The sequence below is a fragment of the Canis lupus genome, chromosome 25 (assembly GCF_011100685.1).
Source record: "Canis lupus familiaris isolate Mischka breed German Shepherd chromosome 25, alternate assembly UU_Cfam_GSD_1.0, whole genome shotgun sequence".
Taxonomy (NCBI): domain Eukaryota; kingdom Metazoa; phylum Chordata; class Mammalia; order Carnivora; family Canidae; genus Canis; species Canis lupus.
Window position 1 is genome coordinate 19386534 of NC_049246.1, and position 16639 is coordinate 19403172.

Genomic DNA, 16639 nt, shown 5'->3' on the forward strand with positions numbered 1-16639 from the left:
AAACTGCAGATTCTATGGGATGGGTTTGCTAGAACATACACATGGAAAGTCAGTAGAAAAAAAAGATGCAAAATTTGAAAGAATCTCATGGTCAAGTAACTTGAGTAAATACTAGATTAGACAGCCTTAAATTTCTTCTCTGAAGGACTTTCAGGGCCTTTTATAAGAAAATGTGAATTTTAAACATCAATAAATGATACATCTTCCAAATCTGTTAATCTGTAGATCCTCCACTATTTGGTTTTTCATGGAAAGCATATTCTAAAGTTACAAGTGGCAGATAGTATTTTTAAAGGTGTACAATACACTATGGATCAATAAAAAAAGTTCTTTTTTTTCTGCAATGAGGAAGTCTATTTTCTAGGTGGGAAAATAAGGCATAAATGCAGTAGACCTCAAGCAATGGTATGAGGAAATAATACAGAAACTGTCACAAAGTGCTGTATGATCAACTGTTGGATGAAAGATACTAAGATTTGTTTAGTATAGAGGTGGGAGTAAAAATATAATTTTACATGCACTTATGTGCAGGACCAGAGGTATAAGACACATTAAATATGACTGCTATATTAAAGAAGTGAATAACCTAGAGGGAGAGCCAGGACTCAATGATGCAGGTTGGAATGGTCCAAACCTAATAGACCTAAACTGCATAATCTTTGTGTGCACATGAGTTACTTGGAGGATCTGAACTGATTGAATAGATTTGGGACGAGGATCAAAATCTGCATTTCTGATAAACTCCCAAGTGACACTGATGCTGTTGGTCCAAGGATCACATTTTGAGGAGCAAGAAATTAGAGCAGGAGTTGGCAATTTTTTTCTATAAAGTCCAGATGGGAAATATTTTAGGATTTGTAGGCCATATACCCTGATGCAACTACTCACCTCTGTCACTGTAATGCAAAGGCAGCCAGAGACCGTAATATGTCAATGAGTGAGCATGGCAGTATTAAAAACAAAAACAACTTGACAGACTCTGGAATTTGAACTTTATGCAATTTTCATATATTATAAATTCTTCCTTTAACTTTTTGCAAAAATTAAACATATGAAAACCATTCTTGGCTCATGGGCCATACAAAAACAGGTGATGGGGCTGCAGGCTGTAGGTTTGCTGATCCAGGAGTCAGAGGACAAGACACCACACTCCTTTGGGTAGTTGGCAGTGGTTTCCTTATGAAGCATGTCTAATCAAGCAATTGCTCTTGCCGTCTCTTAAACCTTCATTGTATTTTTCATGCTTAATTTTCCCTCCAAAATGTTGGTTTGTATCTTTTTCATGGAAGATAAAGACCCTCAACTAGTTGCAGAGTTTACCAGGCTTTATTCTATTACCTGTAATGTGTTATGCAGTGCCTTCCACATAGAAGATGCCTAGCAAGCATATGGTCAGTTGAAGGAGCCTTTAGCTTGGCTGTAAGGAAGAGTGGTTCCTAGGTGGTTTTAATGAAGAGGGAAGGAGATAATTCTGAGGAAGAGAAAGGATAGGCAAGGGAAAATTAGCAAGTGATACGTGAGGACCATGTAGGAAATAATAAATCCATGCAAATATTTAATGGAGGATTAATATAGGAAAATGATTAAAAAATAAAACCAGGGCCAGGTCTATGAATGGCTTCCATGACAGATCTGAAATGTAGAGACATACATAGGGAGGAGCTTTAATCTGATACAGAATAGAGAAAGAATGTAGTTTACTGGAGATGGCAAAATCAGTTAACTTAATCCATAGTCAGTTATCATGGGTGAAGATCTGGTCTATGACTGTGGAAAGAGAACAGTAAAGGAGGAACTAGAAGATGACTCTAGGCTTGAATGTTCTGTGAAACTTTATGAAGACAAAGGAAATGGGACACCTGGGTGGCTCAGTTAAGTGTTTGCTTTTGGGTTCAGGTCATGATCCCAGGGTCCTGGATGGAGCAGCACTGGGGGCCTGCTCAGAGGGGAGTTGGCTTCTCCTTCTTGCTCTGCCCCACCCCCCACTCCTGCTTTCTCTCTCTTGCTGGCTCACTTTCTCTCAAATGAATAAAAGCTTAAGAAGACAAAGGAAACTACAAAATGCCCCAGAATCCAGAAATACTGTCCTTTTCAACTGTCTCAGAAGTAATACATGTTATGTTGCAGAGGATGCTTTGTTGGCAGGGTGGTGGTGGTAAATGTCCTACCTGTTCTTTTAGGAGTAACTTCTACTTAATTTTTAATCTAGTTTCTGGTGTTAATACCCCAAGTATTAGCAAACTGGTTTTATTTTCAGATTAAATACAGATAAATACCTAAGCTATGCTACCAAAGTACAGAGTAGCCTTCAATGCCATATTTTTACAAAAATATGCAAAGTCCAAAGAATTTTATAGAATATACGACTTAGAGGAAATCTGAGTACTGATTGAGGAGTAAAATGGACAACACTGTCCCAGAGACTTCAATGCTTTTCGTTTTAAGTGGCACATTCCTACATATTTCTTAAAAATCACATTTAGTGGAGGTTTTAGGGCAGCTTCTTCTTTTTTTTTTTTTTTTTTTTTTTGTAAAAACCCTGTTGAGAGTTTGAGGTGTTTGGGGAATAAGGCAAATGTGAGAGTGAGAATGAGAGCGTGTGTTAAAACAGTCTGGCAGCTTGCTGCCTCCTACACCGAGGTCCTGGTTGTTTGGAAAAGGAAAAGTGCTGACCAGCAAGAATGAATTACAGCACAACCTACATTTCCCTACCTCGCCGAGGCCAGGCCGTCTGCTAGAAAGTTTTGTAAATATCAGAAATGTGGAAAGCATTAAATCTGTTATTGCTCAGCTGATCAGAAGTCTTAGGGTCAACAAAAAATATTGCTGCCTGTGATTTTTTAACATGATCATTTGTTCCCCTTGGTACATTAGATATTTTGAGCATTATGTTTGTGTTTCCTATTTTTCTTAAGGTAAGAATGATAAAGTTGTAAGGAGCATCTATGATGAAACATTTTATAAGATCCTTTGAATTTCTGTTCCTTATATTTTGTGACTAAAATGGTTTTTACAAGTTTGACAATATCCCTTATTTCAAGGTTGATAAAATGTACAAGATGCTTTTAGGAAGAAAACCTGTGGGAATTGTCTAGTCCTTAATTTCATGGTCTAAAATGTAGAGTTTCCCTTAGTAACATTGACACAGATTTTTTTTTTTTTTAATCAAATGAGTATCTTATTACAGGGCATTAGCCTTTTACTTCTGCTATATTATTTTAAACATCACCATTTCCTTTCTTTCTCTCCTGTCCTTTGACCTCCATTTGGCCTGCAGATGGTTCTGTGAGGGGAAAGAGCTACACAATACTCCAGATATTCAGATCCGCAGTGAGGGTGGGGACCTCCACACCCTGATCATAGCAGAGGCCTTCGAGGACGACACAGGTCGCTATACCTGTCTGGCTACAAACCCCAGCGGCTCCGACACAACGTCTGCAGAAGTGTTCATTGAAGGTAAGTGGAGGTACCTGATTTAAGGGGAAAGACAAGGCCTGAGAGCTTGAGTAAGGCTTCACTAGGAACATGCTTTTCCAATGCAAAAGACAGAATGGCATTGTGATTCAAACCTCATTTCTCATGAAAATTTTATATGAATTGAATAGTTCTGACACTTGTGCATACATCACATATGCCTAATGTCAATATTTGTTCCTTTTAATTGAAAACATTTCAGCTACATTAACTTGAATTTATTTAAAATATGAAGTGTCTTAACTTATTTTTGGTTTCTCTAGTGCATAGAGAATGGGAATGTATTAAAATACCATGACTATCAGCCAGATAGAGTCTAACTCTAAATGATTTAGGAAATCATTCATGGAAATGCTAAATGATAAAATATTTTTAAATGTTCTCATTTTTATTCTAGAGTTTTTCCTCTTTTGTCAAGATTCTGTTATTCCTTCTAAATGTACTATGAACTTGCAATGACTAGGTGAAAAAAACCTCAAGAATTGGTGTTGTATTAAAAAGGGATAAGCATGGGCAGCCCAGGTGGCTCAGTGGTTTAGTGCCGGCCTTAGGCCCAGGGCGTGATTCTGGAGACCCAGGATCGAGTCCCACGTCGGGCTCCCTGCATGGAGCCTGCTTCTCCCTCTGCTTGTGTCTCTGCCTCTCTCTGTCATGAATAAATAAATAAAATCTTAAAAAAAAAATAAAATAAAAAATAAAAATAAATAAAAAGGGATAAGCAGAGAGTAGAATATTTCTTTTGTTCTTGGCGAGACTCAGCCTGTAGGGAAATTAGAAAACTTGACATAAAAGTATACAGTTTTAAGTTATTTTTTGATCAATAACAATGATTTAAGTTGGAAATGTTTTAAGCACCACAGTGTACATATTGTTTCTAAATCCATAAATTGATGAATACTCTATTAATTGGTTGCTTTTCAAAATAATAGTTAAAATACAAAAAAAAATTAAAATCCTTGAGGTCTCTATTACCTCACTCTCTATCTTTTTGTGTTTCTTTTTTACTGTTTAATTCCACAAAATTTCATTATTATTTGAGATAGAAGAAAGCAAGATATGAATCATAATTTGTAGTTCTTTAAGGCTTGACCAAAAAAGTAGTTTTAGAGAAATTATTACTGCTGAGTAGACATATGTACCTTTACTTTTAATAAAAGGATCCTCTGCATTGTCTTTGAATGCAAACATCTGTGAGCTCCTCAAGGGACCTTGTCCTGTTAATGAAAGCAAACATTTTGTATAGAACAATAAGTAATACTTCAGTGGCACTTACAAGTGTGCATGTACTCATGTGTAATGATTTAAACTTTCCTGTAAGCCTATGAGGTATTAATGTCTCCTGTATGTGGGTAAACTGAGGCCCAGAGAGGTTAAAGCAACTCTTTCAAAGTCACCACGTGAATTAAACCCAGTCAGTCTTGCTCCAAGGCCCATATTCTGAACCACTGTGTCATACATTTCAAAGTGCTAAATGAATTACAAAAAGGCTTTTAAAATGTAATAAGTTAGCAGTATTAGCCATGGAAAAGGGCTGTGTGGCAAACTTCTTAAAGCATTTTAGAATACAACGAAAGGAACTTAAACTTGCATAAGAAAACTGTTTGCTAATGATAATTGTATATGTCTCCAAAATCCAAGTTCAGATAGATCCTCTTAAAATTCAGTGCTTTAATTGCTTTCAACATTGTTGGAAATGTGGTGAATTTTAGTGTGCATTGCTTTTGTACTACAGATGTTCTGTGAAATCACCTTCAATTTAGTAACCTACCAACTGATTTCAGCCTGTGTTTATTAAGGCTCTACTATGTGGCAGATAATGCAGGCACAAATATAATTAAGACCTATTCCCTGGTATTCAGGAGTTCCCAGTCTAACAGCAGAGATGGACACAGAAAAAAAAAAAAAACACAACAGAATATAAATGATGTTATAGTAAGTGATATAGAGAAACATATAAAATGTTAAAAGGATACAAATTAACTTAAAAGGTTAACAGGAATATATATATAAGATATACCACTGTTCATATAATAAAATAAAATATTTCTCTACCTCCTTAAAGCCAGTGTCAGGATCTAACTCTGGTACACCCAAAACATTCAAATCTATGGTCTTTAATTTTATTTCAGTAAATTTGTTTTTTCTGTGTAGAAGCTCCTAAACTGCCAGTCCTCTTGTGCCTTTGAAATCATCTAGATGAGTTATCATCATGCAAAAAGTAATCACCAGTTCTTGGAGTGCCTGGGTGGCTCAGTCACTTAAGTGCCTGACTTGATTTCGACCGAGGTCATGATCTTAGGGTCCTAGGATTGAAGCCCCCTTGTCAGGCTCTACACTCAGTGGGGAGTCTGCTTGGGGATTCTCTCTCCATCTTCCCCTCCCCCTCCTCCTGGTTGTGCTCTCACATATGCTCTCTAAAATTAATAAATTAAAAAAAAAACCACTTGATTTATATACTATGCACATTTCATGCCAGATCTTCAACAAAGATAATGGTTTTTTTTTTTCCAGTGCACAGTTTTCCACATGATAACACTGGACTTACTTTGTCAACCAGTCATTGAGTATCTGTGAGTTTAGGTAAATTGTGTGTGAAAGGAGGATGAGGGAGCTGGGTGGAGCAAAAATAAAGAACCATTAAGAATCTGGCACTAAGGAGGAGGGCACATGCAAGATGAGCACTGAGTGTTATGCTGTATGCTGGCAAATTGAATTAAAAAAAAAAAAAAGTCTCCTAAGCCTAATATAAGGTGCTTTAGAAAACTGGCTCAAGCCTTGTGAAGTACAGATCATAATTTCAAAAGAAAAAAAAAACCGATTTTAGTGTATTTTTATCCCAAAGAGCAATTCATGTAATGGGAGAGAATTTCACGTAAATTCTTAGGCTCATGTTATAACCAAAAGTAAGAAATTTCTATTTTTATTTTATTTATTATTATTTTTTAGAGGGTGTCTGCATGCAGGTGGCCAGAGAAGGGAGGGGCAGAGGCAGAGGGGGAGACAGAGAGAATTTATACCCGGTGCAAAGCCTGGCATAGGGCTTGCAAGAAATTTTTATATTTACTCATTCCAGCACTGAATCAGACTCAGACATATCCCTATTGAATTAATTGTATCCTAAACCATGTTGCTTTTATTGTCAGCATGTAGTCATTTGTGGAGTCTGTCAAGGGTAGGAAGTTTTGTTTTTGTTTTTAAAGATTTTATTTATTCATGAGAGACACACTGAGAGAGGCAGAGAGACATAGGCAGAGGGAGAAGCAGGCTCCCTGTAGGGAGCCTGAGGCTGGACTCAATGATCCTGGGATCCTGGGATCATACCCTGAAGCTAAGGCAGATGCTCAATCCCTGAGCCACCCAGGTGCCCTGAGAGTAGGAAGTTTATTTTATAGAACTTGAAAAATCTCAATAAAACCTTACCTAAAAATTTAACCTACTGGTTGAAAACTCTAAATTTTACTGTCTTATGTATTAACTTTAGTATGATACAAAATAAATTATGGCTTAAGAACAGTAGCCAATTATTTATTTAGCATTAGCTAGGAGCCAAGCACTGTTCTTCATTTTTACATAGATTATCTCATTTAATCCTTACAAAAATCACCTCCATTTTCTGGTTGAGGAAGCTGAAACTCAGGCCGAGTAATGTCCATGATCTCTCTTACATATACCTGGGATTCAAGGATTGAAAGCCAAGTAGTCTGACTCCTGAGTCTGGCCCCTTAGCCACAGAGTAAAATGCAGATGAACTCATTACTGGGGCTGCTAGAAACCTGTGTGTTCAGGGAGCTGAAGGAAGCCCAGGGAGGTGGCCGCGTAGAGGGTTGGGCCGTGGCCAGCAGACGTGCAACAAAGAGACTTTTGGTCACTGTTAGCAGCTTGGCCTTAATTCTAAATCACGCATTATGGAGAGTTTAAACTGAAAGGTCACATTATCTGATCTGTATTTTTAAACTGTTACTTTGGCTTGTAATTGGGAGACCAGCTAAAAGCCTTTTGCAGCAGTGCAGAGGAGAAGCAAGGGGATAATAATAAATGGAGGGTTAGAGTCCGATTCGAGGTAGGAGTTCAGAGGTAGACTCCAGAAGCCAGGCTGCAGACTAAATATGGGGGTGAAAGGGATCTGGTGCAACTCTGTGGACTTCAGCTTTACGATTTGTATGGACAGAGTTGCCAGCCTCTGAAATGAGGAAAACTGACGAGGAACAGGATTAAGGGCAGAGGGACGGAAGGGCTTTGTTTTGGAGATGCTAAGTTTGAAATCCCTATTTTGATAAGTCAGTAAGTAGACATAAGAATACAGTCTAGCATGCAAAATGAGAAAAAGATTCTTGGGAGCATCAGGATGTAGGTGGTAACTAAAGCTATAGGATTGGGCGTATTACCGATCAGAGCAATGAGGGAGAAAGAGGTGATGAGGAAGAGTAAAGGGCCTAAGTCTGAGCCAAGGATAATTCTTCCTACATGTTGAACTTCCCCGAGAGGAGGAGATGCCAGCAGAAGAGAGTAGGAAGGAGGGAGCTCCTGAGATGGGAGAGAAACCAGTCAGAGTGGTATAAGAGGGGGTAGGAGACAGTGGTTCAGGAAGGAGGATGATACCAACTCTGTCTACTGCCACTTCAGAGTCCAGTCAGGTCAGGACAGTATGAAACTACTGGGTCCAGCAGCTGTGGATGTTGTCAGTGATTTTTAACAAGAAGGGTTTGGTGAATCTGGAGAGCACCAGCAATCCAATTGAATGAGTTGAAAAAAGTTTGCAAAGTATGAGGGGAGAATCAACAAATAACAGATCGTGTCAGGGAAGTTTTGTTTGACCACCAGCAGAGACATGGGCCAATATTTGGGAAGGAGTGTGGGATCAAGAAAGATGGTGTTTTAGTTCTTTGTTAGTTTATTTGTTTTCATACTGGAATTACTAGAGTATGTTTCTGTGCTAAGGCAAATAATCCAAGAGAGAAAACCTATCTCATGCAGAAGGGAGGGAGAGTAAGAATGAGATCAAAGTCTTGGAAAAGGAGAAAGGAGATGGAATGTGTCCCAAATGAGTGCTAGATGGAGAAAGGTCTACCCTCCAGGATTAGATGGCAAAGAGATCATCTTAAATTCATAATATAAATAAGAAAGGTAAATGTAAGCAAGTGAAATAAATACAGACATCTTCAAGTGTCCATCACTGCCACTCTCTCCTCATTGTAAAGTGCATCCCACAGATTATTATAGCTTTAGGAGCTCCAAAGAGGGCAGATCAGGGTAGTGATCCTGAAATGTGGGGTGAAGGAAATGGGATTCAATCTGACCTTGTAGGAATCAGATGGAGAGGAGGGCAGGGCAGCATGAACATGTGGGGAAAGGTCAGGAATACTTGAGCATAATTCACGTTTGCACACCCTATGTGTGCAAACCGTATGTGACATTTGTAAGTTCCCAGTGCTTTGAATAATCAGATAAAATATGTGCCCTTTTTGAGGGACATTTTGAAACATGCAGAGATGTTGTTTGAGTTATAGCTCCTTTACCCACTATGTATGAGTAACTTTACCCAGCAGGGTAAAGCCCCTCTGAGTATATGGTTTCCTCTACTGGATTTTAAAAATATACTATGAGGAGCTAAAGGAGTCTAAACACAGCTTTGGGCATTCCTCACTTTATTTATTTTTAAATACCTTTTATAATATTTTCTCGCTAGTTTAGTTCTTAGCTGCATGACCTTGAACGTTTTCAGTGGCTTGAAGCTTCATTTTCTCTATCTCTGCATGGAGAAAATTAGATTTTTTTTTTAAGTTTTTTTTTTTTTAATTTAGTTATTCATGAGACACACACAAACACACACACACACACACACAGAGGCAGAGACACAGGCAGAGGGAGAAGCAGGCTCCACACAGGGAGCCCGATGTTGGACTCAATCCCGGGACTCCAGGATCACGCCTTGAGCCAAAGTCAGACGCTCAACCTCTGAGCCACCTAGGCATTCCAAAAATTAGATTCTTATAAGAATTGAGAGCAGTGCCTGACATATAGTGTGAGCTATGATTATTATTATAAAGATAGCAATTTTTTTATTTTTAGAAACTTAAAACCTACAGATAAAAGGAAGATCTAAAAATCAGGTGTAATGCCACTACTCAGTGACAGTTACTCTACATATTTTGATCATTCAGTCTTTATCCTGTGTGTGAACATTTTACTCTACATAGTCATTTGTACCTTGTTTTAAGTTTAACCTGTCACAAACAACTACCTATGTCATCAGGCATTCTTTTTTTTTCTTTTTTTTTTTAAAGAGAAAGAGGAAGGCAGGGAGGGTAGGGCATGGGGAAGAGGAGGCAGAGAGAGAGAGAGAGAGAGAGAGAGAATCTCAAGCAGGCTCCACACCCAAAGCCGAGCCCGATGTGGGGCTCAATCCCACAGCTAAGATCATGACCCAAGCTGAAACCAGAAGTCACTTAACCAACTGAGCCATCCAGGTGCCCCACATTAAACATTCTTTAAAACTCATTGTCTTTATAGTCATTCATAATTTCTAAATTTATTTATTTATTCATGAGAGACACTGAGAGGCAGAGACACAGGCCAAGGGAGAAAAGCAGGCTCCCTGTGGGGATCCCCACATGGAACTCAATCCTAGGCCCCAGGATCATGACCTGAGCCATTGGGTGTCCCCATATATAAAATTTTAGAACCATTGGCATTGCTGCAATTAATCTTATCTGAGTCTTAAATGGTTATTGCTGTACTGGTGGTTATATCATTTAGAAGGGAAGGAGAGGGTGAGTAACTTGAATGGGGGCAGATTATACTTGCTCCTTACATTTTGAAAGGCAAAATATGCACAAATGATGAATGCCATGACAAGTTTCACTAAAATCCCTCAAGGTCTGAAATATATATTTAATATATAAATTTTTAAAAACTGGTTGATATTTGCTTTCATGAAGACTTCCTATTTCTCAAAGTTGGAGCATATGATTTACTTCCAGCTTGCTTCCACTCAGAAATAAAGCTTTTTTTCTTTTATTAAGGAAGATACCAGATTGGCAAAAATTATTAAAACATAGTGTTTTTATAAGTTTGAAGAAAATGGGCATTTTGATGTATTGCTATTTTATACACCTTTCTGGGGAAATATTTAAAAATGGAAATACTGTATTCATTCCTAGTAGAATGATAAGATTAGGGTAAAGCTGTACACGTGTACTTTAAGCAGCCATTAGAAAATTATAAAGTCTGATGTCATGGAAAAGCGTTTCATAATGTACTACTGAGTAGAGGAAGAAAGGAACAATATGCACAGCATTGCCTTTTTGAAATAAGTTATATATATGTACACAAGGAAAACTTTAGAAGGATATGCTCTAAAATAGCTGAGTTGTGGTATTCCAAATGATTTTTTTCTTTAATTTTTTCTGTTGAGCATTTTCTGGGTCTTCTACAAGGAAGTATGAAATTTTATACATTTTTTAAATGAAAAGGGAACATCTTTTAAAGACAAGACAGGTGTATTTTTGTGACATTTCTACTGGCACTGCACTTCCAGAATAGAGCAGAGATCATGGGCATTTGATTCCTTCTCTCTGTGTAGAGGAGCAATATAGACATTTAGGCCAGTGAACATTAGATGAACAGATAGATGGATAGTAATTGCAAGTTCTGGAACATGTCCCTCTTTCAGACTAGAGCCTCTGTCAAAAACTGAAAGTGATGTTTTGATGAATACAAAAATGTTAAGCTAAGACAGGAATGTCCTTTCCTGACCAGCAGGTGCAAAGCAGATGACCAAAGGGAGGAGACGGAAGGGGGGGGACTTGCTGGCACAGACAGGGAGATTTGATCCATCACTGCCTGCAAGAACAGCTCTGATGTCTGAGATGAAGGTGACATTGAGATTTCATAAGGGTTGGACAGGTGTGCAAAAAAACCAGCAAATGGGTCTTGTCCAAGGGTTGCAAACCTTTTTGGCCTTTTACTTTTCTCTGAAAATCAACTGGAAAAAATTGCAAAAAAAAAAAAAAAAAAAAGATTTTAGAAAAGGGTTTCTAACTAGATAACAAGAGAGGGTTTATTTTTAAGATTTAAAATGTTGGGAATCAGATGAAAAACAACTATTTGTCTCCCTGGTTCCTGGACACTTTGAGAGCATCCATGATAACTTCTGTAGGACTTTTGCAACTCCTCCCTTTCTCTTCAACACTCCCATGATTCCAGTAAAATTGATCTATTTCTGGTTACCCATGATTTTCTGGTAACCAAGGCTACTGATTATTTTTTTCCCCTGCACACTTCCCATACCTGCTCATCACAGTTAAAGCTTTCTCCATCACCTATTTTTGATGATTTGCTGGCTGTGCTGCTCTTTTATTTTCCTACTCCCCCGGTTCGCCCTGCATAGTTAATTTTCCCCATCACTACATTCATGGTCTAGACATAAAGTCCAAACACACTGGTCCTCGTATTCCACATCTCACCTAACATTTCTAGGCTGGCCTTCCCCTGCTGCCCCTCTGGCATGCTGCTCTTCTGTGTGGCTCCATTCACTTCCCCAAATGAACGTTTGGAGTTCACAAGGTTCCATTCATCCATCCTGCCAGAGGTTGAAGGCCTGTCTTTAACAAGGGATGAAGTTAAGCCCTCAGAGGAATAGGTGTCCAAAGCACGTAAAGGCCATACAGCGTGGGGAAAGTCATAGATCACAAGTTCAGGAATCCTCTCACTACTGCTTTCTAGTTCTGTGACCTAAAACAAATTACTTAATTTCTTGGCCCTTCAATTTTCTAATGTGTAATTGGACATAATTCACCTCTTAGTGAGGTGAGTTATTATAATGAAATGTTAATATAGTACCTAGGAGATTGCCAGGCAAAATAGTTAAGTACTCAAAAATACTCAAAAGTTGGTAGTTCCCTTCCTAAACCCACCTCAGTTTTACAAAGAACTTATAATTTTCTAGCAGATATGATGTTATAAAGGGACCTGAGTAGTATAAACAAGAACACAGGGTGTTCAGAGAAGACAGAGCACAGAAAAAATTACTAGGCTTATCTTAAAAAAAAATATCGAGAGAAGACTAAGTTTCCTATGAGAGTGAATAATATAATTAAAACTACAAACATGGGAAAAGACCAAGAAAGGAAAGCCCTCACCTCCTTTGGATCTTTATTCAAAGTCCCCATCTTAATAGAGCCTTCCTTGCCACCCTCCCCAAAATTGCATCCAACACCATCCCCATCCTTCCTTACACCCCTGCTCTGATGTGTTTTCCCATTTCACTTACCACCACATCATGTAATTCTGTTGTCTCTTGTCTGCCTATCTTCAGAAGAACGTAACCTCTACAAGGACAGGGGTATGTGGTTTGTGTGTCTATATTTCTTCGCTGTGGCATGCCCATTACGTTGTGGAGTGTACACCAGTGAATGTGTTCAACTTTCTGGCTTGGGGCTGTAGGACATGGAAGTTCTGGCTGATAGAGCTAGAAAATCTGGTTAGAAATGACAAAAACCACTAAATAGCATTTTAGGTTTTTAAATTTACTGAGTTGTAACTCCTTATCTTAGTTTTTTTTTTTTTGTTCAACAAGAAAGGTGTGTTATAGTAAAAAAAAAAAAAAAAAAAGTGACCTACATTTAAGATTGACAGAGTAAGACAAGATAAGAATCTATTGTAGTAGCCCAGGAACGAACTGAAGAAAGCCTATATTAAGTTGTAGTGAAATAAATAGGAAGGGACAGCAAACATTCCAGTAGAGTTACCTAAACCTGACTGTTAAAACAATACTAAAAGACTGGAGAAGTAGAGTCATGGAAAGGAACACTGGGCAGCCATCCAAGAAATTAAATAAATGCATATATTCTAAATGTATTTATAAGCAACAATAATTAATTGCAAAGAGTATATATAGTGTGATTCCATTTGTAGAGATATGTACATAAATATATGTATGTTAATAAATTTATCTGACAAATATACATCAGATTCTTAACAGGCGAAGAATGGCATTAAGAAATGTACCCACTGGTCTTTAGTAGCATGTCGCACAATTCTGTGTCATTTGGTTACTTTTCTATAAGCATGTATTATTTTATATTAAAGTATCTTCAAATAAATTAATAAATATCTCTCATAACAGAAATATCAAGAGTGTACTTCTAATTATCAGAATTATTTTAAATCTGTTACTTAAATCTCATGTGACAAAACATGTAAGCATTAAAATGCTAGTGCAGTTTGCATTTTGACTAAAAACCTAATAAGGTGACCCTTAATTAAACAGTAATGAAGTGAATGAATTTGGGGGCACATGATCCAAAATCAGAGACCTTCTTGTTCAAGAGTGAAGCCACTATTTTGTTCTAATTAACAGAGAGTCAGAAAGCATCACCTAATTAATGAGTAATGAAGATATTATAATGCACACAGTGTAATCTCCTGGGAAAGGGTTAAGGTTTAAAATCATGAATGCTTTGTACACGAACACACAGACACATTCATACATTTATTTCATAGTTTATAAGCCATTTAAAAATGATTGTGATGACCAAAGTGATAAAAATGAAAGTAATAGTAAGTCTGACATTGAAAACATTTTGCTTTAAAGAAAGTTGTTTTAGTAGATCTTTACTTTAAATAGTTTTCTGAAAAAACAGTTCAGGAAAAAGTGGTCTGAACCATTCCCTATTTCAAAATAAGGCTTTGTATGCTATTATTTAAAAATGAAAAACATTACTCCTTGAAGCAGTTGTAGATACTGCTCAAATCTTAAATTTATTATTTTTCACTTTCTCAGGTACCAGTTCAACAGATTCTGAGAGTGAAAATTTAGCTTTCAAATCAAACCCTGGAGCCATGCCACAGTAAGTGCCTAGGATCCCGTCAATTATATGTATAACCGAGAATGCCTTACAGAACCACTGGGGGTAAGAGCAGTGTGCATTGTACTGTGAAAAAAGAGGTCAGCTGATGTCAGTCAAAGATCAAATATTTTAATGTGGAACACAATTTTTAACTTAGGAATTTAGACTTTGAAGTCTGCATTTCATCATCGAGATGCCAAAAATCAGACAGTAGACAATCTTAAATTTCAAAGACAACTAACTTGTTATAAATATACGAAAAGAGCAGTGTCATTGAGAGGAAATTAGTGAAATCATTACCTAAATGTAAATGAGGGGCAGTCTGTTCATACAGATTGGAAAATGTCTAATTAGGTCAGAAATGGGTTTCTGCTTGGCTAAAGTCTATTACTATTTAGATCTTAATCACGAAATTTGTAAAATTTTGTTCTTCTTACAAAGACAAATGGATTATATCTCCAAATAATTATTATGTCAATTGATGGTAATAATTATTTTTTTTTGTAAAAACAAAATCAAACCTACCAGAATTTTGTAGAAAACTCCATGAGTATTGGGACAGGTGCTAATAAATTCCTTTGATCTGCTAGCATATGCAGTAACAATTATATCTATTCAGCATCAAATAATCCCTGAGTATTAATGTTAAAGGAACCTTATGAAATCATATACTCTGTCACTTCTGATTTCAGATAAGGATCTCAAGTTTTGTGAAGTTACATGACTTGCTTGAGATTGCACAGCCAACCTCTTAGCAAAATTGGGCCTAGAAACCAACTCCTCTTAACCTTTCTCAACACCTCACTAACTTATGCAGTAAGAAAAGACAAAAATGCCAAGACATTCTCAACAAAATTAGAAACCAGAACAAAGAACAGCTGCTAGACTTAAAATAGATCACTGAAACTTTGAATTAAATACAGACCCCTAACCCTAAGGATTTCAAGTGTCTGCTTATTGCTAAAGATTGGACCTTTTCCAGATATTTTCTTTTCTCTTAGGATTTCCAAGTTCAATACTTTAGGTTCTCTGATAATAGCTGAGGTACATAAAGTTATTTTTCTTTTACCAGTGTGTTTATTTTGCTATATCTATAAGGTCATTCTCTGCATTAGTTGACTATAGCAATTCTAATTGTAGATTATGGCTTCCCATTTCTGAAGCACTTAAAATTGAAGTAGATTGAGCACACAAAAAGAAACTGAGCTATTGTGGGAAATCTTTCATAGAATAATCCCTGCTTTAAAAGAAATTCTGATGGAATACACTTGCCTCCTTATTTTTCAGAGCTCAAAAGAAAACAACTTCTGTTTCCTTGACAATAGGATCGTCATCTCCAAAGACAGGAGTGACTACAGCTGTGATTCAACCACTGTCTGTCCCTGTTCAACAGGTAAGTGTTCCTTGGGCCAGAGAACCCAATGAGTCAAACTCATTAGCAGACTTCTTGGTTTAAGGATTATAGCTTTGATTCCAATTAGTACTCCCTGCAATATTTTTAAAGTGGAAACACAATTGGGAGGAAAGAAAAAGGTAGATGAAAATCCTTCCTTTTTTGGGCAGCCCCAGTGGCCCAGTGGGTTTAGCGTCACCTTCAGCCCAGGGCATGATCCTGGAGACCCGGGATCGAGTCCCATGTCGGGCTCCCTGGATGGAGCCTGCTTCTCCCTCTGCCTCTCTCTCTCTCTCTCTGTGCCTCTCATGAATAAATAAACAAAATCTTTAAAAAAAAATCCTTCCTTTTAGTCCACTAAAGGTAATCTTTAATCAAAAGCATATCACCAATTAATCAACATCTGCATGTCCGTTCAGAACATCTCTAATGGCCAGTAATCTGGTAAAATGGTATCTCCTTTAGCTATGACTATGATTGTTCTTCCACCTATGTGTCCTCTTCTGTTTAGCCAAATTTACTAACTCATTTAAAATCAATTAGAAGCAAGAAAAGTCCACATACCAACAAAAGTTTGTTCAAGAGATAAACAGATGATAATAATAAAAAATTTCAGAAAAAAAATAAAAACAATAAAAAAAATTCAGGTTCCTTGACTTAACCAAACTTTTATTTTTTTTAAAGATTTATTTTATTTTATTTATTCATTCATGAAAAAGAGAAAGAGAGAGAGAGAGAGAGAAAGGTAGGCAGATACACAGGCAGAGGGAGAAGCAGGCTTCATGCCGGGAGCCCGACGTGGGACTCGATCCCCGGTCTCCAGGATCATGCCCTGGGCCAAAGGCAGAACCAAGCATTTTTTTATCCTGCTTTTATTTCATTATAAGACTGCCATATCCAAGAAGAACAATTACAAACTACT

General features: G+C 37.4%; 1 protein-coding gene across 4 annotated transcripts in view; it reads left to right on the forward strand.

Annotated features, from left to right (window-relative positions):
- PALLD (palladin, cytoskeletal associated protein) overlaps positions 1-16639 on the forward strand; it is a 421753-nt gene that overhangs the window by 170883 nt on the left and 234231 nt on the right. For all 4 annotated transcript variants that reach the window (XM_038573555.1, XM_038573556.1, XM_038573558.1 and 1 more), the window contains exons 3-5: positions 3278-3456; positions 14258-14324; positions 15612-15717. In XM_038573555.1, coding sequence (XP_038429483.1) covers positions 3278-3456; positions 14258-14324; positions 15612-15717 — 352 coding nt within the window. The remainder of the gene's footprint in view (positions 1-3277; positions 3457-14257; positions 14325-15611; positions 15718-16639) is intronic.